General features: G+C 46.3%; 7 protein-coding genes across 7 annotated transcripts; 3 read left to right on the top strand and 4 right to left on the bottom strand.

Moving 5' to 3' along the window:
• Window positions 1–1,557: 1,557 nt before the first annotated feature.
• Window positions 1,558–4,054, bottom strand: LAJ45_03997 (uncharacterized protein; the record flags this gene model as incomplete). The annotated part of the gene is made up of 10 exons (XM_046113579.1): window positions 1,558–1,642; window positions 1,701–1,873; window positions 1,942–2,252; window positions 2,306–2,830; window positions 2,919–3,238; window positions 3,298–3,366; window positions 3,431–3,499; window positions 3,591–3,600; window positions 3,746–3,761; window positions 4,007–4,054. The coding sequence occupies 10 exons, from the start codon at window positions 4,052–4,054 to the stop codon at window positions 1,558–1,560; spliced, it is 1,626 nt and encodes a 541-aa protein (XP_045973308.1).
• A 798-nt stretch (window positions 4,055–4,852) lies between these two features.
• LAJ45_03996 (uncharacterized protein) lies at window positions 4,853–8,097 on the top strand (the record flags this gene model as incomplete). The annotated part of the gene is made up of 7 exons (XM_046113578.1): window positions 4,853–4,896; window positions 4,984–5,412; window positions 6,098–6,138; window positions 6,240–6,403; window positions 6,473–6,727; window positions 6,805–7,660; window positions 7,886–8,097. The coding sequence occupies 7 exons, from the start codon at window positions 4,853–4,855 to the stop codon at window positions 8,095–8,097; spliced, it is 2,001 nt and encodes a 666-aa protein (XP_045973307.1).
• LAJ45_03995 (uncharacterized protein) lies at window positions 7,868–8,143 on the top strand (the record flags this gene model as incomplete). Its single annotated transcript, XM_046113577.1, has 1 exon — window positions 7,868–8,143. One exon carries the CDS (start codon window positions 7,868–7,870, stop codon window positions 8,141–8,143), a length of 276 nt encoding a protein of 91 aa, XP_045973306.1.
• Window positions 8,144–9,002: 859 nt separating this feature from the next.
• Window positions 9,003–10,295, top strand: LAJ45_03994 (uncharacterized protein; the record flags this gene model as incomplete). The annotated part of the gene is made up of 6 exons (XM_046113576.1): window positions 9,003–9,015; window positions 9,080–9,177; window positions 9,228–9,249; window positions 9,312–9,460; window positions 9,523–10,167; window positions 10,227–10,295. 6 exons carry the CDS (start codon window positions 9,003–9,005, stop codon window positions 10,293–10,295), a joined length of 996 nt encoding a protein of 331 aa, XP_045973305.1.
• Window positions 10,296–13,798: 3,503 nt separating this feature from the next.
• LAJ45_03993 (uncharacterized protein) lies at window positions 13,799–15,618 on the bottom strand (the record flags this gene model as incomplete). The annotated part of the gene is made up of 2 exons (XM_046113575.1): window positions 13,799–14,283; window positions 14,343–15,618. 2 exons carry the CDS (start codon window positions 15,616–15,618, stop codon window positions 13,799–13,801), a joined length of 1,761 nt encoding a protein of 586 aa, XP_045973304.1.
• A 3,147-nt stretch (window positions 15,619–18,765) lies between these two features.
• LAJ45_03992 (uncharacterized protein) lies at window positions 18,766–19,047 on the bottom strand (the record flags this gene model as incomplete). Its single annotated transcript, XM_046113574.1, has 2 exons — window positions 18,766–18,851; window positions 18,921–19,047. The coding sequence occupies 2 exons, from the start codon at window positions 19,045–19,047 to the stop codon at window positions 18,766–18,768; spliced, it is 213 nt and encodes a 70-aa protein (XP_045973303.1).
• Window positions 19,048–19,977: 930 nt separating this feature from the next.
• Window positions 19,978–21,781, bottom strand: LAJ45_03991 (uncharacterized protein; the record flags this gene model as incomplete). Its single annotated transcript, XM_046113573.1, has 9 exons — window positions 19,978–20,455; window positions 20,526–20,608; window positions 20,674–20,722; window positions 20,882–21,138; window positions 21,187–21,249; window positions 21,305–21,380; window positions 21,429–21,520; window positions 21,583–21,635; window positions 21,703–21,781. The coding sequence occupies 9 exons, from the start codon at window positions 21,779–21,781 to the stop codon at window positions 19,978–19,980; spliced, it is 1,230 nt and encodes a 409-aa protein (XP_045973302.1).
• Window positions 21,782–22,397: the final 616 nt, after the last annotated feature.

Below are 22,397 nucleotides of genomic sequence, written 5' to 3'. Positions count from 1 at the left end.
CTTACTTACATACTGAGCGCGTACAAGACATAGTGTAATTTGTGAGTGTTTGTTTGTGTGTGTGTGGTGTGTGCTATTGTTCGAGGAGCGAGAAAATAAGTAAATACCGACTCAAATCTAAATTTGTTCTTTTTTGGAGACCTACTACATCTGTCTACATCTTTCAATGCCATAATCCGTACCTCTCTCAGTGGTATTAAGGGAACGGCGTAAACAATTCCTGCAACTATTTCGAGTCCCTTCCGCGCTAGGTTTCAAGAGTAGTACCGGCCGAGCTAACCAAGGACAGGGATAAAATAAAGCCATGGGTTTATCAGTTACACAAACCCAGCCAGTCGGGACATCTCTCACAGAAAGTAAAAAAAAAAAGAGAGAGAGAGAGAGAGAGAGAGAGAAGAAGTCCATGAATCTGAGTACTCTGCCCTAGGCATAGCCAGATGAATGCGGGAATCTCAGCTAGGCAGACTCGTGGTTTGTCTAAGACTTCGAATCATAGGACGTGTGGCCCGCGGGAGAAGAGTAAGAGGTGGTGGTGGTCACTGGTGTGTCAGTTCGATTGACGAAAATCAATCATACTAAACTCTAGTCATCAGTATCGTACCCGCTCACTCATCAGCAAGGGTTGCCTATTGACGATATTGATATTAATTGGAGGATTAGCTAAGACTGCCCTTTCGCGGGGCAGCACTTTAGTAGGCCATGCAGAGTAAGCTCTAGATTCTAATAAGCAGGCGGCATGTTCCGGGTCACGGATTATCACTCGTAGCCTACTGCCTCAAAAAAAAGAAGGCTACATGTAGTTATTCCCGACCGTACGGTCTTTAATCCCCAAACTCTACGTGTTTCTCATCAAGTACCCAAGTACATGAAATATACTTATGATTCAGATGGCGGTATGTTGTGTGTGTGTGTCTACTAGTAGCCCACCTCCCGAAAGTGAATCTTGTGGTCGGGATTAGTGCTACGTGGTACTCCTCCTCTCCCTCTCTGTGCATCAATCTATCCTCCCATTTGCGGACGAATATCCCGAAAACTCGTGATCGGAATCTCATATCGTACCCCTGTTTTATAATAACTCTCGGGGATTATAATGTAGCAACTAACGTGATTACGGTGTATTGTTTCAACAATGCAAATTAAAAACGGTTCTTTTAGACGCCCGGGTATCTATTCTTATCGTACCTCGGTACCGTTTTGGAGATGCATGAGTGTGGTGGGTATGGTTAAGGTTGCTTAATTTATTCCCGCAGAGCCTCCAGAACAACTTATTTACCAAATAGGAAATATGTCAAGCTTGTCATGCATTAAAAAGATTTAAAGATTGTGTAAACGCCCGCTGCTAGAAGAAAATAGCACATGAAAACAAGATACACAGTACAATTGAAAAAAAAAAAAAGCGCAGAGAAATTATAAACCTGGGAGATATCTACTGCTAGGTCCTTGGTTTGGGGATCCAGAGATGTGCATATGTAGAATATAAAGTAAAATCCCAGAAAAAACTATTGAACCCTAGAGTAATAGCTGTAAATACATGATAAGCATCGATCCACAGTTCCGCTATAAGTTGATAGTCGGTACGTGGGCTGCCCCGCCTTGCCGAAGATGAGCACTTGAGTTACGGAACAAACTCTGCCATAGAAACCTGTAGTATGATCAAGGTTAGGTGGGTTTTTAAGTTTAGGCAAGGGAGTTCCGCTCACGCTTCGCTTAAAAGTATCTCCATCTCCTTCTCCCCCCAGCTCTGCGTCGGGAGAGCCTGGAGAAACATCATAGTTTCCTGGAAGTCCATTTTCTGAAGCGGTTCAGACCATTTGACTAAAAACGCTGCGCAAACATAGAGATGGAATTCCGAGAATCCTGCTTGTCCTTCTGCCTATCCTCCCGCATGTTTATTAGTGATACTCTCAATAAAATCGCCGACAGGAGTATCCGCAAATTTACCATATAAGTATCCCACATCCTGATGGTGTTCTTTACGCTAAGCTCCCTCATCAACATACAATTCATCCATCTGAAACTGAATTGAATAAACTCGACTCCTTGCTCAGCAAGGTGCTTTGTCAACGAGTTATCAATTCGCTGCACCAAGTCTCGTAGACCAGCAACTTGCCGCTGGATACCAGGCTGTGTATGTATATAATTGTCCTGAATACCATCCAGGAGCTTGGTCAGGCACCAGAAAGAGTCCGCTTCGATAACGTCTAGGACCTCTTTAGGCAAGGAGTTGGGATTGAACGTCTCCACTTCTCCGTCTGTCTGAATGTTAGAGATAGAGCGACCAAATACTCCAGGGAATGAGTAGTACCAATATAGGCAGAAAGGAAAACCTGGAAAAATGGCGTCACGAGGTCATTTATCCCTTGAACGTAACCACTAGCTGGATGTCGTATCGCCCAAACGTATAATATCCGCTCCAATGACCTCTGGGTTGTCTCGAAGCCATAAAGTGGGATGTGTGGGTTCGTTCTGGGCACATCAATGGATATTTGGTGCCAGATAGTCTGATCTAGACCAGCAGTACCTCTTACAAAAGCCTGCTTGACACCATCTATAAACTCCTTTCTCTTTCGTTCCAAGGTGTTTATCCGTCTATCACTATTTGCAGGCAGATAGCCAAGCAACATTTGCCACGCCATGGGCCGCAATTCATCTGGAATGCCATTCCAGGATATTTCGCGCAATTCATTCAAATCGACAGTTGAAGATTGGAGTATACGCTTAAACTTATTTATACGTTTGATACGAGAGTTAAGTCTCTCAATCTCGGCCTCTGTGTGGGTGTCGGCAGATAAGGTTGGGTGATATATCATATGCAGGGAATTACCAGGGTCTTTGCTTATTCAAATAAAGGATAGAGCCTTTAGCTTATTGTTCTAGGAATTGGTTCCGTACTTTTTATGAAGGAATTACGGACTCACCCCTAACCAAACCCTCGAACTGCGGTTTCAATCCCTGAGTGTCTTTCCTGCGAGGACTGGGATACGTTGGTGCCCGGGAAAGATCTGTAGAGCTGCCATTACCGCTGAGCTTGGAGCTGACAGCTGGTCGGTGCTCGATGGACCGTGGAGGCTTTATCTTCTGTTGGAGAAAATCATCTGCAGTCTCATCTTTCACGTCTGCGTCCCAATCATCATCCGTTTGAGACATGAAATCTGTAAAGTTTCTCCCAGGTCGATGAGTTGGGGTAGGGAGTGGAGGGGATGGTATAGAAGGCGGTGGAGTCTTGGGCCGCACGGAACTAATCGAGTAGTGAGATGGGTGATATTTTTAAGATAGCTAACGGAGAGGAAGCATTACAGTGACTCAAATTTCAACATGTCTGCATGAGAATAAGCAGCCCCGACAATTTTTGAGGGGTCTCGGGTCCTACAGCCATCCTTCCATGTCAGCGGGGAGGAGGCCTTTGGAGAGAACATGGGGGGATACAAACTGCGAGCTGTCACGTTGTGAGGCAGTGGCCGAATTACTCGAACGACCTCTCCAGAAGGGCGAGGGTGAACTAGTTTATTTGTAGCATCAGAAACATATACGGCAGATGTAAATCTCATGGTGCTGCTGACAGCAGCAAGAAACACATTTGGGGGAATTACTCTGAACGATCTACACCCAGGATAACAACGAAACACGGAACATTGCATTAGCATATTAAACTTTTTGGTAAGCTCCGAGGATATTTATATTCTGCGTGAAAGAGCGTGGAGCAGGTGGGGGGGGGTGGGGGGGGGGGGGGAGATGGATGACATGCCAACTTGCACCATTTCCTACGCAGTGCAATGCAAGGCGGCGTTAGCGGATTCGCTTGGATGTAAGCGAGAAGCATATGGAAAGAGAGGTAGGATCGAGGGGATATGAAGACGAGAATGATTATGCGCTTGTAGCATGTACATGTACTTATGTGGTGGTGGGTGACGATGGTACAATAGGTGGAAGTCAAAGTTCATGAAGGCATGTTGTAGCTACATTGCCCACCGAAGCAAACATGATTAAAGAAGGAGCAAGTGCATACCTGTTGTTGAGGGTCCTGCTGCTTGGACTGGGACCATATTCCGCGCATCGTGAGAAATTAGGCCGGAGAGGTCGACGGCGGCGGGCGGGTGGGGGAGGGGTGTACAGGCGGGGCGGCAAGATGATAGAATGAGGCGAGAGTAAGAGTTACTGTCTGTATTGCATGTATGTATGTAATGCTACCGAGCAGATCGTCAGGCGGGAACGCCTGATGGTGCCAGTCAGGATCCCTCTCAGAAAAAGCGTTAGTTATGTGTATCTGTATCAGTGTCAGTGGAGTGGCAGGTTTGGCTGAATGCTGTTTCATAGGCCCTTGTCAATTAAATCCACTCCATGCGTTCATGTGTATGCTACTTCAACTCTTAATGGGCGTCTTGTCTTGTCGGTATCACGAAGTTTATCCGTGCCAAGACTGTGGAGACCTCTCAATACAAAACGTTCACTCATCGCCATTCACGGAAGAGTCTCACAACTTCTTTCCCCCAACCCCTTTGGCTCTTGGTTTGTCTCCGCAAACGACATATAAGAAGTTTGTGTGAAAAGGAACATTTGCACACCCATATTAATCTATTGGCCGATTTCATAATACTAAACCTCGTCCCCTGCTAGCCGACTCTATTCTGTGTGTGCCTTGCAGACCTAACCCGCGTTCTTTTTCGGTCCATCGCATCAATACTACGTCCACAGTCTCGCGGAGCCTCCTTTGATCTCACTTAAATCAACAGACCCCCCTTCCGTCTCTCTTCCACATCCATCCTTGTGCCAACGTTCTAACACAACAGCTACAACAACCTTTGTTCAACTAGTGCCCCCCCGTTATTAACAAATAACCTCTAGCTTTTTCATAATGGAGGCCGACGAGTTGATGGACGATGATCTCTTTGCCGATCTGTGAGTAACAATTCTCCGGTCCGACGGCTTTGTTCGAGCGGAAGATACTTTGAAGCGCGTCATGGCTGATTCTCCTGGTTCCCATAGTTACGGTGACGATGAGCCTTCAAAGACTACACAAGCAGAGCAATCAAAACCTGCACAGGCACCTGTATCTACACCAGCTCCTATGGTAGCGGCTGCCCAACCTGCTGCCCCAATCACTGAGAACAATGTGCCAGCAACTTCATATGCGCAAGAGGCTACTCCTGTCCCTACTGTTGCCCAAAAGGCTGTTGATCCCAGGGCCCCTCCCCCATCTCAGCCCACTCCTGTTAACCAACAGCCTGTTAAAATTGAGAATCCGTACGCCATTGAGGAAGAAGCTGACACCTATTCTGGATGGGACGCTGCTATGGGTGGCTCCAATGGTAATGATAATGGTGCTTACGGTGGCTATGGATATGATGGAGCAGGTGGAGCAGGGGGGTATGGAGATGGGCAGGTATCTGGGAGTCCAGCGATTAAGGAGGACGGGTGCGTATTTATATTATACTTCTTTTTTTATGTTTGCACTGTGAGGGTATTCTATGAAGCGAGAGGGGGACACAAAGGCTAGGACTGGTATTAAGGCATTCTTCGATGGAATTTAGCTGGTTAAACAAGGGCTCTGAGAGGAAGGTCAAAGGGATAGGGTAGATATGAGATAAAGGGCATATTAGGAGTGGAAAGTACATACATCCTACTTCGACAACTCTATCTCGAGCTATAACTACTATATCTACCGCGGCGAAAATTTCGATAGAGGACCTTGGAGTACAGGGGAGCATCCTGCTTTGTCATCTACCTACTGCTATTCTACTCTACCTCTACTTCTATACGAGAACTAGCTAGCAGTACAGCATTAAGATGCACGAAGGATAGTTTGTGTACGAAAGCAAGAGAAAATGGGAATCAAAGATTGGCTTGGACTCCAGATACTTTTTTTCCAATATTCTACATCAACAAAAAGAATGCTCGAAAAATATGCCTTTCACCCTTTCACCTTCGAGGTCACTAGTCCACCTCTTTTGGGGAAATCATTGTCATGTCCCAACAGTGACAATGGCCTATATCTAACCTACTCTCGCTTCATGGGGGACCCGCGTGCTTGCATTTTCGCGTATTCTCTGCGTTGCAGTTATAGGATTGAAGTTGACCAGTGTTTTTTATAACTGTGTAGGAAAATGTTCATTGGTGGCTTAAACTGGGAAACAACTGATGGTATGGCCACATAAGACACTATCTATCACTCTCCCTTAATCCTGATAAGTCTATCGCATCGTATTTGATCACCTGCTAAGCGTACTTTGTGATTAATATAGAGTCACTGAAAGAATATTTCAGTCAATATGGCGAGGTTATCGAGTGTACTGTCATGCGCGATGGCCCAACTGGGCGATCTAGAGGATTCGGATTCTTGACCTTCAAGGATCCTAAGACTGTTAATATCGTTATGGTGAAGGAGCATTACCTTGACGGCAAAATAGTGTGTACCCTGCCTCTACTTATATAGTATGAGATTTCCGGTGCAGACGTTTTTATTAACCATTACTAGATCGATCCAAAACGTGCTATCCCTCGGGACGAGCAGGAGAAAACATCTAAGATCTTCGTTGGAGGCGTGAGTCAAGAAGCGTCAGAAGCGGACTTCAGAGAATTCTTTACACAATTTGGCAGGGTTCTCGATGCTACTTTGATGATGGATAAGGACACGGGTAGGCCCAGAGGGTTCGGCTTCGTGACATTTGATAGTGAGGGCGCAGTCGAAAATGCATTGAACTGTAAGACATTGGAAATTCTGGGCAAGCCGGTTTGTAGATCACTTCACGAATATTTGAACACGACTCCGTTCCTTATGACTATATTAACTTTGTTCGCTGTACATAGATCGAAGTTAAGAAGGCCCAGCCTCGCGGTAATATCCGCGAACGCATGAACGCCAACTTTGATGAGCGTGATGACCACAGGGGAGGTGGAGGAGGTGGTGGTGGTACTAGTGGTGGTGGCGGTGGCGGATCTTTCCGTGACCGTACAGATCGTCGTGACCGTTTTGAAAATCGCGACGGCTCTGCAATTGGCTCTAACTACAACAATGGCGGTGTCCCACAGAACCAACCTGCACAAGGTGGCCAACAAGGAATTTATGGTGGGATACCGCCGCAAGTGATGGCACAATACTACCAAAATGTCCAGAGATACATGCAGGCAATGCAAGCAATGGGCCGTGGTGCAGCCGGGCCGATGCCGATTGCGAATCCAGCAATAATGCAAGCTCTTGGAAGAGGAGCTGCCATGAACCCGGCAATGATGCAGCAGATGCAGCAGATTCAGCAAATGCAAGCCCAACAAGCCCAACAAGGCCCCATGGCCACTGTTGGTTCACCGGGTCCTCCTCAGTCCGGCCCACAAGGAGGATATGGGTCACCACAACCACAAATGGGATATGGTGGACCCCAAGGGCCTCAAGGCCAACAACAAGGCGGTGGGAGCTATGATAACAGTGGTGCTAGCTATCATGAAATGCAACAGGCCCAGCAACAGGCCCAGCAACAGCAACAGCAGCAGCAGCAGCAGCAGCAGCAACAGGCCCAGCAGCAACAGAATCAGTACAGGCAGCAAAGAAACTTCCAGCACCATCCATCACAAAGAGATTATCAACCACCTCAACCACAACCTAGCTCTTGGGAAGGGATGTACGATGATGTGCCTCCACAGCAGCAGATGATGCAGCAAGCTCGAATTGGTATGAATTATATCCCCCATTTTGTTGGTCCTATTTCCAGCCCTCCGGAGGTTTATCCTAACGACAAAGAAAACTCTTTTTCCGGTTCCTTTGGTAATTCATATAATAATATACCCCCCACCTCTTCTAACTCGCTCCCCTTCTCTATCCCCCCTCCTTCCAATTCTCAGGCCCATTTACCTTTCACTAAATCTCGCGAAGTTGACCATGGATACTCTTCTCCAGGAGGTGGTGGTGCACCTTATAGACAGAATGGACAGGGTTCCGATGGACCCCCTCCCAATGCGCCTACTGGACCACGAAATGCAAAGGGTTCCGGAAGTAACTATAGAGGAGGCGGAAGAGGTGCAACTGCAGCCAGGGCCAATGATAGAGGCGGTGCCGGGTATGGTGCTGGATATAGGGGTGGTTATCACCCTTACGCCAGGAATGGCTAGAGATTTTGCTATACGCACCTCCAAAACTGAAGGTAAACGCAAATAATCTAAGCAAACTGACAAGTCGATCAGGGTGGTTTCTGTGCTTTTTTGTCCCCTTTTATTCTCTTACCTATTCTTTCTCCCTACTCCGTCACCGATCTCATTGTTATATGATCGAGCCTAGTATTATCTCTACTTTTTTATAGGATACTAGGGAAAGGTGGTTAATTGAACGCATTGTATTTTTTCCCCTACTCTTTTTTTCTCTTTTTTTCTCTTTTTTTTCCTCTCTTCTTTTCATTCTTCTTTTCTTATTTCTGTTCTCAAATGCTTTTTTCTTTTACTTACAAGGTATATCCGGGCCTATGTTGTGTTGATGACTGGGAAGAGGATGGCTAAATTGTATATGTATCACCAAAAACACTACCATGTTAATTTGTGAGGTTTCAGCCCGGTGTAGGTAGAGAGCGCTAGAAGGAGATAGTGTATTACTAACTAATGTCCATACTAAAGATAGTAATGATCATCTTGAGTATTGAGTGATGTCTTGTGAACATGGCTGGTCTTTGCTTGAAATTTATACTACGGCCCATATGATATGAGTTCCTTAGATTCCAATTTACTTCCAATTCGCACGCCTCATTATACTCAACCCACTTGAAAAAGATCTCATCTGTGAGTAAGTAGTGAGTGATATTACGAATGCATCGGGGATCAAGCTTTGTGTTCAGAGTGAGAAACTATGATCCAGTTACAAAACCGTTCTCGGAAATCACGGCACGCTTGGACTTGTCTTTCTAGAATCGCCAAGAATTGACGTCAATCGAGAAGTCCCCGCCCAACGACCCCGACTAAACACACTACAAGCTCCAAGAAATCGATTAAACCCAGGACGATTTTGAATAGCTCACAAATTCACAAATATGCGCGCAATTGGTATCTCTAGTTTCCCCCAAAGCGCCCTGTGATCTTGGGCCCTCTACTAATGCTTCCTATATAGATATTAAGAACGGCTCTGGTCCTGCGGAATCATTGTTTATTAATGAGAATGTCGATACTCCAATTTTGAAGAATGGAGACATCCTTATACGGGTCAAGGTAGGTAAAACATTCATGGTATTGAGTAACATATCGCTAACGAAGCAAAGGCCTTCGGGTTAAACAGGATGGGTAAGCTTTAAGCTCCCCAAGAATAATAATCCTCGTATAAATATACTTATATATTAGCCCAGATCTATTGCAGAGAGAGGGAAAGTACGCAGTACCACCCCAGGCACCAAAAACACTCGGTGTTGAGTTCTCGGGCATCGTGGAAAAATTGGGCAATGGTACTACTGGCTTCAAGGAGGGCGAGAAGGTTTTTGGCCTAGCTTATGGAGGAGTAAATACCCCGCCCATCCAGGAATCTCAGGGCTGCGATTTAATCTCCATTTTCCGCGACAGGCATATGCAGAATTCATTGCCGTCTCAGAGAAAATGTGTATGCACATGCCTGACGAACTATCCTACGAGCAAGCAGCAGGAATTCCAGAAACATGGATAACAGCCACCCAAGCTCTTTGGACCATCGGCTCCTTCAAATCTGGCCAGAGAGTGCTCATTCACGCAGGTGCTTCTGGTGTCGGAATTGCTGCTATTCAGCTTGCCCTTTCTCATGGTGCCTCGGCCGTCTTCATAACTGCTGGTTCTAATGAGAAGATTGAATTCTGCACGAAGACCCTTGGTGCCACAGCAGGCTTCAACTACAAGACTCAGGACTTTGCTGCAGAGATTTTAAAGGCAACTGATTATGAGGGCGTCGATGTTGTCATTGACTTTGTTGGTCAATCTCACTTCCAGAAGAATGTCAAGGTCGCGGCAAAGGACGGAAGAATTGTTCTTCTTGCGTTGCTCTCAGGGAATATGGTGAAAGAGTTTGACTTGGGACCGATCTTGTATAAGAGACTGCGGATCGAGGGATCAACGTTGAGGAGTAGATTGCCGGAATACCAGGAGGCTTTGAAGAACAAGTTCCAGGAGGAAGGGCTGCCTGGCTTGACGAGCGGAAAGTACAAGCTTTTTATTGATAAGACGTACAATTGGAAGAATGTGAGTAACCTTCTCTGTTTGTTTTACTAGTCTTGCGTATACTAACTATGAGGTGATAGATTGCTGAAGCGCACAAACATATGGAAAGCAACAAGACGCAAGGGAAGATTATCTGTACAGTTGATTAAGCCTTAAACTATATACGTTTGAGTGTGTACTGTAGTCAGTGGCCGTCATCTTAGACTACAGTGAAATCTCAATGGGATTTGTATCCTCCAGAATTTGAAGATGGAACAATACCTCTATCTTCGTAGGATAAGCAGCATCTTTACAACCATTTTAGACTGAAAAAATCTGGCAATTGATGTTGGCAAAGGAGAAATTGTGCACGTAATTAATATAGAAATACAGAAACAATGTGAAAATCCGCTTTTTAATTTTAATTATAAACCAATTTATTTACATAAAAAAACTTGTCAGCCAGTTTGGCTTTCTTTTGTCTTGTAGGATCAATATTAGTTAAAATTGTTAATTGTAACATCTTAAATTTATAGTAGGTCACAAGATATGTATGCAGCTTGAAACTTCAATCTCCCTTGAATAAGACTATAAGTTCGAGAGGCTCCAGGGAAAAAGAGTTTCTCCGCAATCCCTCAAATTTATGGTGCCATACACCGAGGTTGAGCTTCTACTTTTGCTTACACCTTCAAGAAAGGTTAATCCGCCCTGCCTGGTATTACCGGGTTCTGTGTCTTTGTCGAAGCTTGTTAAAAGCGTTGCTACCAAGAGCAACAGAAACCTGTAATACCACTCGTCGGAGTGAATCCCACAGATAGGGCAGTCATCTTAATCAGCTCCTGGTACTTGCTTAAGACCACAGGTTCGAGAAGCTACGCGAGTACGAAGGATACTCATGCGGACCCTCGAATCTGTAGTCCCAACCACGAGAGCTGATTTTTTGCCATAATTGAAGAGGGTGGGAATTGTCTGCCGCGTGCTTTATACCCCAAATCTAATTTCGCCGACCGGCCTTGGCGGCCATAGTATTGGAGCTAGAAGTCTGGGTACGGGTAGTTACCAGACCGTCTACTGGGATGTATACAATGGACGGGTTAGATAAAAAGAGGTGCTGTGCAAACCGAGTGATCTTTTATGATTACCCTTTCCGATGTACCTTGCACCCCACATATTACGATGTGTCCTTATATATACTTCTACTTCTACTACAGGCCTTCTATCAACCTCTCTCATCCCCAAAGCCTGTACCTTCCTCTTCATTCTACGCTGGACAGCAATTCCACGTCGACCGTCTATAGATAATCCCCCAGTTCCGCTGTCAAGATTCAATCCATTCCCCCCACAAAGTTGCAAAGCTCTCAACAATTGCCCCATCCCACAATATACCCTTTATTTTGCTCTATCTCGCTCCTACTACAGCACTAGCTAGACCCCTTTCAACCGCCCTCTTCCTCCCTGACACGTGGTACTGAATTATATCAGGCAAGACCGGATCATGACTAATCGACACATGCACAGGAGTCTTCATCGGAATCATGACGCAACCCAGCACTACAAACAAAATTCTAGACTATCTCTCCTCTCATGCAGTGCCTTCTACGAAACAATCCAACCTATACTTTCATATCGAGAGAGCAAACTCGAATGCACAAGACCGTTACGAGCATATCAGGGATGAACATCGACTATACCAAGCCGAGAACAAAATCAATCTCCCTCTATCAGTAGGTATCAAGAGTAAGACTTTCCCTCCGAGAGCCATCTCATGTTATAGTTTTGACTTATGTCAGAGCTCAGGAAGGTTCTTTAAAGTCTCTCCTCACCAACTCTCTAGCTAGCACATAGTAAAACTAACGCATGATGACCTTCACGTCGATCACGCAGAACTCAGCGATATTGATTCTCAAAGTTCCAATCTACCATTTCTTACCGCTTGCTGACTATAACGCGTCAGATAGTTAGCTCCTGTGACGTTGGCTTTAAGTTTCTCCACCCTATACCTACACCACACCCACCACACCCACTACACCGCACTCACGCTTACCCACACCTCCCCACCGCCGCCGCCGACCTCAACCGCGGAATCAGAAACTAAACGCGCCCCAAGGATACAGAGACGGAAGAAACTACCTCCCAATAATAGCAACCCCTCCCTCCTGCCCAAACAAACAAGCGAAATAACCCTATGCCCTAGTTTTAGGAGGTGCCAATGATCTCGAGAAAAAGCTCTTGGGCCATGCGTGGGTGTGAGTTAAGCTGTTGGTTGTGGTTTAGGATAGTATCTTGCAAAAGGGAATGGCGGATGCTACGTGATGAGAGCCCCTCTCTTCCCCCGGCTCTAGTGTTGGGCACGAGCCTGTTCGAGACGAGCTTGAGTTAGAGCTCGAGTTGGCTCGGATTGTGCAAACGAAGGCTTGGGATGTCCGAGCTCGTGAGTATGGCTCGAGCTTAGGCTCGAGCTCTAATTAAAGAGCTAAAAATGGTCATCTCGATATAGGTTTCACTTTTAAAGACGAACTCAAGGGGTTTATCTTCGTTATATTTTCCAATTTTGCCATTACTGATAGTCCAAAAAGCTCGAGCCTAAGCTCGAGTCTTTCTGGTACTAGCTCGAGCTGGCTTGCGCTCGTAAGAAGGAGAGCTTGAGGTGTTCGAGCCCAAAGCTCGAGTCCAAAACTCGAGCCAGCTCGGCTCGTGCCCAACACTACCCGGCTCCCTCTTCTAGAGAAATCAAAGACCGAAAATCAAAAAACAAAAACAATTATTCGAGTAGTTATTATTTCTATCTAAGTTTATACTACGGAGTTAAAAAAGAAAAAAAAGGACAAAAGGTACTGCAACGGCGGCCCGTTACTACCCCCACTCTTTGAAGGCTCGAACCCAGGACCTCGCGGTCCTGAGCAAGCACACAGTGTCACACCCGACGCCGGGGTCTAAACCGTTAGACCGCTCGCCCTTGCTGATATTATGCGGGAAGTGATATTTAACCTTGGTGGTGTGTGAAGATGAAGCGGAACACCTAGCCCTGGGATTTTCCCTAAACCCCGCCAAGCCTAACCAGTCTCAAATCAACCGAGTGATAATTCATGAAGATGGTTACAACGAAAACCTGGTCCAACTACCGGATAAACACCACCTCGCCCCGTGATGGTTCAAGAATAAGAAGTAGGTAGCGTCGCACAAACTGTAATTCTTGCACCCCCCCTTGCCTTGTCTGCAGAGTTTTATTGATCCCCCCCTCCCCACCACCCCCTCCGCGGATCGGTTTTCGGGCAGGCACGAACGAGTGAGCGAGCGGGGAAGATAGTGTGGTAAGTGTGCGATAATCATATAGAGGAGCAGTAATATGGCACGGTATATTATATCGAACCTGCTAGAATGTTGGTATGGTAGATAGATACAAAGAAAGAAAAGAGGAAGGAATGAAGAGCAGAAAAACGTTGCTAAGATTAATTGTCGTGATACATACCCGGGACGAAAGAAAAACAAGAATAAAAAAGATAAAGAGAACTCCCGTATCCGGCATGAAGGGGGGGGAAGGGAATAAAAACACCGTCGCCATATAGTTACAGAAAGAAACCAAAGCCCATACCAAATCTATTAACCTAGCGCCTAAAGTAAAACCGTAAAAAAGAAAGAAAGAGCCCAAATAGTACAATGATGATGCCTCCGATCAAGGCGAAACTAAATAATCCGCCGCTGTCGGTACAGGCTTCCTCGTCGGGCTTTGTGACCCTGATACTGTTGAAGCTGTCGGCTCATTGCTCTGTGCGCTCTGCGCGCTCTGCGCACTCACACTGCTGACCACCGTCTCTGCCACAGCTACCCGCTCCACCACGGGCGAACTCCACGGCGGCTGCTCACTCTCCTGGCGCGGAAGACTAAAAAACAATTCATCTTGTTGATTTTCCATTACCGGCGGACTGATTGCGCCGGAAGTAAGTGCGTGTAACTGCGCTTCACCAATCGAAGACACTGGGGAGCCAAAGGTATACTCGTAGTTGAATTCTCCTGAGGGCGGCATGACCCGGAGCTGGGGGAGCTGTGGTGGAGGGCTGTGCGGGGGAACTGGTAGGGGGGACATATTGGGCATGGACTCGCCGCTCGGGATGTTGTTGTATCTGGTGGAGGGTCCACGTCGGAGAGATCCGATCATTCCTAGTAGTCAAGAGATGTTAGATGTGGTGTATTTCATAAAAGGGTGCGAGTATGCTTACCTCTAACGCCTGAGCCAGCTCCCGGACTAGATCTAAGGAAACTTCCGTTTGAGAAACCCACTGATTCCTTCCTGAGATTCTCATCCCGCCGTTTTTTCGACCATAGATATGCCAGCACAAAAATCCCAATAAAGCCTACCAGCGCACCGAAACATGCACCGACTATAACCTCCACATTTGGCGTTTTGGGACTCGCGCCTCCAATAGTTGGCGTATCGTCCACTGCAATTGATGATGGCACCGCCGTTGCGGATGCGGAGGGGGTTGCGGTTGCTGTTACCGTCTGCTGGGTTGTCCATGTGCTGACCTGGGTCGATATCATAGTTGTTGTTACCGTCATAGGTGCCGCCGTACTAGTCTGGGCATTTGTGGGGGTTGCATAGACGGTGACTACGGAGGTTGTTACCCCGTCTGTCCAGTCCCAGTTGGTTGCTGTAAGGGTTATGGTTTCTTGTGCGTCCTGGCGTCGCAGGACGGGCGCGCCTTGGCCCCAGGACTTTGTTGTGGTGGTTGGGGCGACGATTTCGATGACTGTATTGGTGGATAGGGGAGCGCCTGTGACGATGTCTGTGATTGTAGCTATGTTCACATTTTTTGCTGGCGGTGTTTCCGCACCAACTGCTGCCACTATTTCTCCAGACTGCAATACTGCCCCAGATTGTGATACTGCTCCGGTTTGTGATGTTGCTCCAGATTGTGATACTGGTGTCCCTGCACCTGTTGTTGCTGTTGTTGTTGTTGCGACTATTGTATTTATGTTTGCGCTAGTTGTTTCAATTATCTGAGAAGCAGAAGCAGAAGTAAAAATAGAAGTAGGAGTAGAAGTAGAAGTAGAAGTAGTGGCTATCTGTGCAGTAGAAGTCGTAGTAGCCGTTGTTGGAGCGGTTGATTCAATGGGCGTAGTGGTAGTCTCTATTGTCGGCGTCACAGTAGTAGTTGTAGCTGTAACAGTATTCGTTACTGTCGTTCCAGTCGTGATAATGCTTGTCATCGTGACGATAGCTGTCTTTGCGGTGGCAGTTGGCGTAATTGTTGTCGTCGAATACTCTGTTACTCTCCATCCACCTTGCATAGTCACAGTAATCCACTCTGTTACCCGCGCTCTCTGTGGTTCTGGCTCCCTCTTTCCCAGTTGCCTTGTATCGATCTTCATACCCAGTGCCGTAGTCCCCCATAACAGACAAATCATGAAAGCCCCGACCCTACCACCACCAAAACCACTTTCCAATCCTCTTCCTCCTAACCCTTCACCTCGCCGCAAGATATTCAATCGCATGACTATTGCAAGGTTTCGCCTTTTAAAAATAAAAATTCGAGGAAGAGAAATAGAAAGAAAAATTCAAGATTCCCAAAGCTAGGGATATATTTCACATGCAGTTGATCAAGTAGGTGTGAATGTAAGTAAAGTAAACGTGGGATCAAAGGGAAAGACAGTCTACAAAGAGATGGACAGGCAGATGACATTGCTTTACAGGTTGAGTGAGGCTGGTCCGGTAATCTATTCCTCAATGCGCAGGTGCTGAGAGGGGCAGACAGAAACTGTATAGTATTCTGCTCCGGTAAATAATAAGGGCCAACTGCAGGATGCCGGTAGCATGAGGCATGATTGGGGCGTAGGCGGCATGGTTAGTAGAGTAAGAGTACAGTGGTGTTTACACTAGTAGGCATGCGCCACATGGGTGGGCTACTATTTTTAGCCAAGACCCCTTCAAGTTTGATAGATGAGAAGATGCGTCTTGAAGAGGTATTAAATAATCTAAAAAAGGTTAGTCGATGCCTCGTTTATTTCGGAAGAGACGATGTTGAGCCCTACAAACTCTTATTTCAGATCAGGCATGCCAATAGATGCGAATGGGCGATCGGCATGCCATTCATTGCATACCCATCCCAGGTCCGGTGAAGCAGGCACACGACAAAATATCCTTATCAACCCACCACTTCCTTTGTACAGTAGCAGCAGCAACATACAAATGCGCAGACATTCTTTGGAACACCGAAATTCATTATAATAACGCGATCCGCAAAACTTTAAAGGAGCAACAGTGACGTTTAAAGTACCTCATGATCTCCGCAAAAAAAAAGACAACATTCCTCGTGCCACAGATGTAGCGAAAATGACAAGTCGCTAAAAACCGAGCCACTATCACTCCGCATATCCAGCCTGGTATCTCGAGATACAGGCTATTTATACCCCCCCCCCCCCCCTTTTTCCCTTCTCCTCAAAGCTTGTAACTTGCCCCATTCTAATTTCAAGAGGCTCGCTGAGCCCCATGTGCCTTAATGTATGAAGTATTGTTCACCAACTAGCCCTACGGAGGCTCGTCCGACAAAATATTTCAAACGGACAAAGCGGATTTCGAGCGTCATTCTCGTATTTACGGCTCAGTGCGAATAGGGGTGTTTAACCCGAGATTATGTTGAATTCCTTTGGTGGAAGAATGAATGACCATTGACCACTACTGTATGTAGTTAGCAGATCACTTACGTACATGTAGTTCCTTTCGATTTTTCACGCGTTATGTAAGAATAGCAACAGTTATCTGGCCAATTAAGATCTGTTTTAGGTGAGCTATTGCTTGACATGTTATGTTGAGACATTGGTCCATAGTGATCGCTGTGCGGCCAGTATGTACTTATCTTCAGCCAGTGGTAGGTTCTCCAGTAAGGCTGAGAACAACCATGTGCTGTGGTTCCATGGGAAGACACATGCAACACAGTGGGTCCGTGCTAATGAAAAGATCAGCACACGAAGTTTATTTTTCTGCTCTTTGAGTAGACTCAGTAGAGTACAGTCGTTCACAGGGTGAGGACGAACACTGGGTGTAGACGAACAAGGATTTTTGGACAAATAGAAAGATCACTTGGGCAGCTTGGATGTTTCTTGCCATATTGAGAACCCTGGTTCGTCTTCACCCAGTGTTCGTGAACGACTGTAGAGTAGTCTAGAGTAGAGTGAGTCGGGGGTAGGGAATAACTGGAAAGTGTCTCTCAGCCGTTCCACAGTTCGCTTCGATCCTGTGCTTCCTCTTGCAGCGAGTGGCATGCCGTGTTTGTTCATCGATTACTGCGATCGCGCCGCCACTGCCATCATTGAGCATTATTCCCGACTGTAGAGCACGGCGCGTTGCGGCAGGTTATGGCGAGTGATCACTTGTGAGGATGATTTAGTCGAAATCGGCATCGGTATCGGCATCGACGCTCATTTTTTTTTAAAAAAAAAAGCCATCTGCGTTTTGGACACCATTAATCCCTTGCAAATCCCTCACACAAGCATGTACTCTAGCTACATGTATGTAGGTAATGGCTTTCAGGGTCAATGCTGTGGTCTGCGGCTGAAATAAAGCACAGGAGAGGGGAAGTGGAACGCAATGTCACATCACTGAATCAAAGATAAGGAAGGGGAGTGGAGAGAAGGAAGGAAAGCCTGAAAACCCATGGTTCCAGTTACTCTACATGTCGAGAAGTACGTACTCGGGGTAGGTAAAAAGTACCGGACAATGTAGGTTTTTGGTTCACCAATGGGCGCGCGTGCTAGGCGTGAACTACTGCAAAAAAAGCCCAGAGACAAAACTTGCATTTTCCGGTACTTTTTGCCTGCCCCGAGTACGCAGAATGTCATCTACAGGTGTAAGTGCAACTTATTATAGCCCACACCTATATTCCTAAGGTTATGAATTTTTGCCTGAGCTTAAACACGGCGCTGCAAGTACTTTCCCGGTACAGACGGGAAACTGGGATGCAATTGATATCATCCCGTCGTGATCATGATGCGACATGGCGCTGTATGAGAATGTCAAACCAAGTGCCCAGATTACTCCACAGTTAGGTACCCATGCGAATACTGCCACTCCATGAACCATACACTCGCTGTAAATAGGGCGACGGTTGATCCCGTCTGCTGGCGGACAGGGACTTGAAACCAATGGTAGAGCTCCCCACCCTGACGACCCCATGCTCAATTATACTGAAAGTACCGCATGTCTGCCACCAGCATGTACTCTAAGTAAGGTTCACTTCCCAGAGTGGTACCACAGTTTAGCGGCATTTTATCATGTTGACACATACGGAAAGTTTGTCTGCTTCCGCAGCCCCAGACAGAAGCTTTACACCTCCCCCCACACACATGGCCAATGGCCATCAACACCCTTCCCAACAATACTTCGAGAATAATACGGGCATAAACCTCCCACGAATCTAAGTTTCTACATGCTGGTTTTCAATCCGATAAACAAACACACTCCACCACACCCCTCCAAATCGAGATGGAGTTGAAACAAGCCTCGACGCCCAAAGCTTATTTCGACCTCTACGCCCTCGTTGTATCCCGCTGCGCTGTACGACCCTTACATCAAATCGGAGTACTATCACTCGCCAAAAGCGCATACACATACGTATGCACATCCAGAAGCACTTTCCATGGACGTTACACAAATCCAGGTAACCTCCCCGGTAACCCGAGTGTTTCGGGAGATGCAGCAGCCCCACGTACAGTGGCCGACTGAAGTGTTTCTAGACACACGATGCCGTAACCGCAAGTCAATTTCCAGTTCCGAAACGCGAAAAAAGGGCCACTACTACCACTGTACCTCGGCACCCCGCACGCTCCCGGTGTAGAAAACACCGGGTCCCCTTTCTTCGGGCACTTGGCTGTTTTGGTCGGTGAGCGTTGAACGGTGAGTTTCGGATAAGATGGGTAAGTGCACATTTGAAAAGTGCGCTTTGTTTCCAATGCGGGTTGCGTGTGGTGGTGGGCCGGATATGTGGCGGGTACGGACCTTGCATCACATCGCATTGCGTTGTGGTGGTGTTGTGGGCCGAGTGATATTCTGTGATTGTGTGATGATTGATTGTACTAGTGCTACCGGATTGAAGCCGCCCAGACAAAAAAGGCAATTCATCTAAAGACTGTAAAAGGGTGTGCGCTTATTAGATGTAGCTGCCGGACCACTCGCCACGGTTCTTTGGGCGGCTTCAAACCGGTCGCGCGAGTCAAGGCTCAACTTCTAGTGAGTGAAGATCTCTACTCTTATACACTTGCTAGCCTGAAGGAGCAAGTGAGGATTTATGATCAGGTTTGCATTTACTCAGTAACAGGATGTTTCCATCAAAGACAATAAGGGCACAACCTCGTGTACGTGCCACAAAGAATAGGAACCAAGACCTATATCAAAAAATACTAGGGTGGGGGGATATCGACAACACTATAACAATAAGATAAAAAAAAATACTTTCCTTCCCCCCTCCTTCACCAAATAGAGCAGCTGAGAGCACGAAGAGCATTGGGAGGTGACTGACAGCGAGCACACGGCAAAACATGGGATGATTGAACTGATGCGGGTTCCGAAAGTACTCGCTATTCCCCTCTGCTCGTTATTCCCTCAGCTACTCTAAAGGTTAATCACTACTTGGAAATGATCCATAGCTAGGTTCTTCGTCTGGCGCAAGAGATCTAGAATCACAGAATTGCGAAAGGTGCGGATTTTCAGGATCTCTGGTAGATCCATTCTGTGATGAAAAATATCTGCGTAAAGCCGGTAATTTTTCTTTGAATTTAAGTCCAAGCTATTCATTGTCTGAGGTGAGTACAGCCCTTGCTCAAAAAAAGTGGGGGGGGGGGGGATATAATGTATTTAGTTCAGGGGCCAAAGAAAGGAGCGTGAACACAAACCACGATCAGCGGTACTGTAATACCATGCACAAAAACACTCGAAACCACCATGAACCACACCACCAATGTTGCCGTCTCCTGTAACTTTGTCATAAAGTCCCCGGAAACGCCGTCCCTCTGTAGCCCACGCGTATATTCAGAGAGGACAGTGAGATAGAACACTGCACTGACTCCTATTGGTCCAAAGTAGCCCGCGAAAACAGCATGCTGCCATGTATGAATTGCGGGAATAAACTTGTGTGTTAGTAAAACAGCGGGCAGACGTCGCAGAACAAGTAGTGCAAGAGACATGCAGACGAGTTTTGGAAGGGACAATAATGCGGTGTTTTCGAGGAAAGATCCCCAGGGGATGATAAGGCCAAAGTAGGAGAACGCGGTCAGGTTCAGTAGAAGATCTACTGTGGGGGCGAGATGGTCGTCTTTGGTTTCGAGGCGGTACCAGTCACTAATGCCCCGTTAGAACTATACACTAGCTAGCCAAATAGTAGGTTGGTGTATCTTAAGGTCATACGTACTCAAGAGTAAACACGTTTCCGGCCACAAAGCAAGCCAGTACATCATCGCCGCCAGCCATTCCGCAAGTCCCAACGATAAAAAACTTCAAGTTCAGTAAGCTCTGTGTTTCTCAAGCATAAGAAGACCCCAAGGGCTTGAAAAACTTACCCCCAGTGCCATGGCAAATACAAGAAACGATTCTCGCCCGACCCACTTCCTAGGATTTCATGTTAGATTTGATTCGGCCAAGATATTTCAGCAAAAATTGGATAGAAAACATCATCAGACGAAATCATTGCATTAAATCTTATGGTATGTGCCCCCCAATACAATGCTTTGAAATATCATTAGCTGATTGCGATTGGCAGACACTTACTTCTTAATTGCCCAACGTAACATCTTTAAGCCTAACCATCCGATAAAAATACCATATACTACGCTGAGACCAATAACATAAAGTATAGTATCGCTAAACCATATGCTGAGGGCTCCTAAAGGGTTATCTCCGTACTCGATAAGATATAGTGCCAAAAATAAGAATGAATATCCCAAGCCATCATTGGCTCCGGATTCAGCGATGATGATATTTTGGAGTCGGGGAGCAATGAACTTGTCTGCAAATCTTCCTTTCACCTATCATACATTATGTGCTGTTTCTCTAAATGGGGAAAGAGGCCTTACTATTGAGTTTGCAAGAACAGGATCTGTAGGTGCGATGCATGCAGATATCGCAAGGGCTCCGAGCTGGGGGATATATCACTTAGCAAAGGTTGTGAAATACTCAAAGTGGGCAATATACCATTGTCATTTGTGGAACAAATATCCAGACGATTATACTGCTCATAATCCACATACAGGTCATCACTGGGCCTAAACTGAGTCAAATAAGCAAAATCTTAGCAGATGCTCGCAGACCCTTTTACCTAGTAACATAGCCAATGACTTCCGTTCGAGGAGGAGATATTTGCTGGGCAACTGAACACCAACTATCACCAGCTGTATTCCCAGAACAAGTCTGGTAAGGTTTCTTGTGAAATTTTCGATGGTTTCGACATTAGCATCTATCAGGGGCTTTACCAGGCCCAGATAAACTGATCTAGACCAGAAGGCACCTGTGCCTAACGCGATGACTATTACAGCATGAAGTCTTAGTAATACATTCGAGAAGGGATCAGGAATAGTTTGAACATCACTTACATGATTCTGAGAGGTATAAACTCTCTGTAACAACCAAGGAAACTAGGCTAAATGAGATGACGAAACCACCGCCCAGCATACATGCTTTGTTGAAGCTACTAATGTCTAGCTTAGGCATTTAGCTAGATGGATTTGATGAAACCGGTATTTTCTTCAAGATGGTTATTTGAGGATATGAAAGGGTTTGGTTTTTCTCAAGAGTTTATGATTTCTCGGGTTCCTTTATACTTTAAGAGATGGCACAATCGGGGCGGGGGCTCTCAATCTAGATCTGTTTCCGAGTTACAAAGTGACTGCACATTCCTGCAGCAACCCATACACATACATTACCTACACTAGGGATAACTTAGTCTCGTACCCAGCCCGTTACTTGCAGCAAGCTCCCACAGTACGGTCTAGTGCTATATCTTCCCGACAAATGTCGGCCGACACTCTTGTCGGCCTCTGAAATGTGATATTGGGCTCTGAATTGTGATGTAGGGCCCGACTTGTGATATAAAAGCCCGAAATGTGATATCGGGGTCAGAATAAACCTTAATTTTGATGTCAGAAGCTAAAAAAAAGTTTATTTTTTGTATGTAAATGAGTCCGGCAGCCACCCCGATAGCCGACACCCCATACAAAAAGAACTCACCCAAGTCGGGGAGATATAGCACCAGCCCGTCCTCTAGAAGCATGGAAGTAGACGGGTTGGG

Source organism: Morchella importuna (assembly GCF_003444635.1).
Source record: "Morchella importuna strain M04M26 chromosome Unknown Morimp01GS009, whole genome shotgun sequence".
NCBI classification, from domain to species: Eukaryota; Fungi; Ascomycota; class Pezizomycetes; order Pezizales; family Morchellaceae; genus Morchella; species Morchella importuna.
The sequence above is the reverse complement of the archived record's forward strand: the minus strand, read 5'-3'. Positions and strand labels throughout refer to the sequence as shown.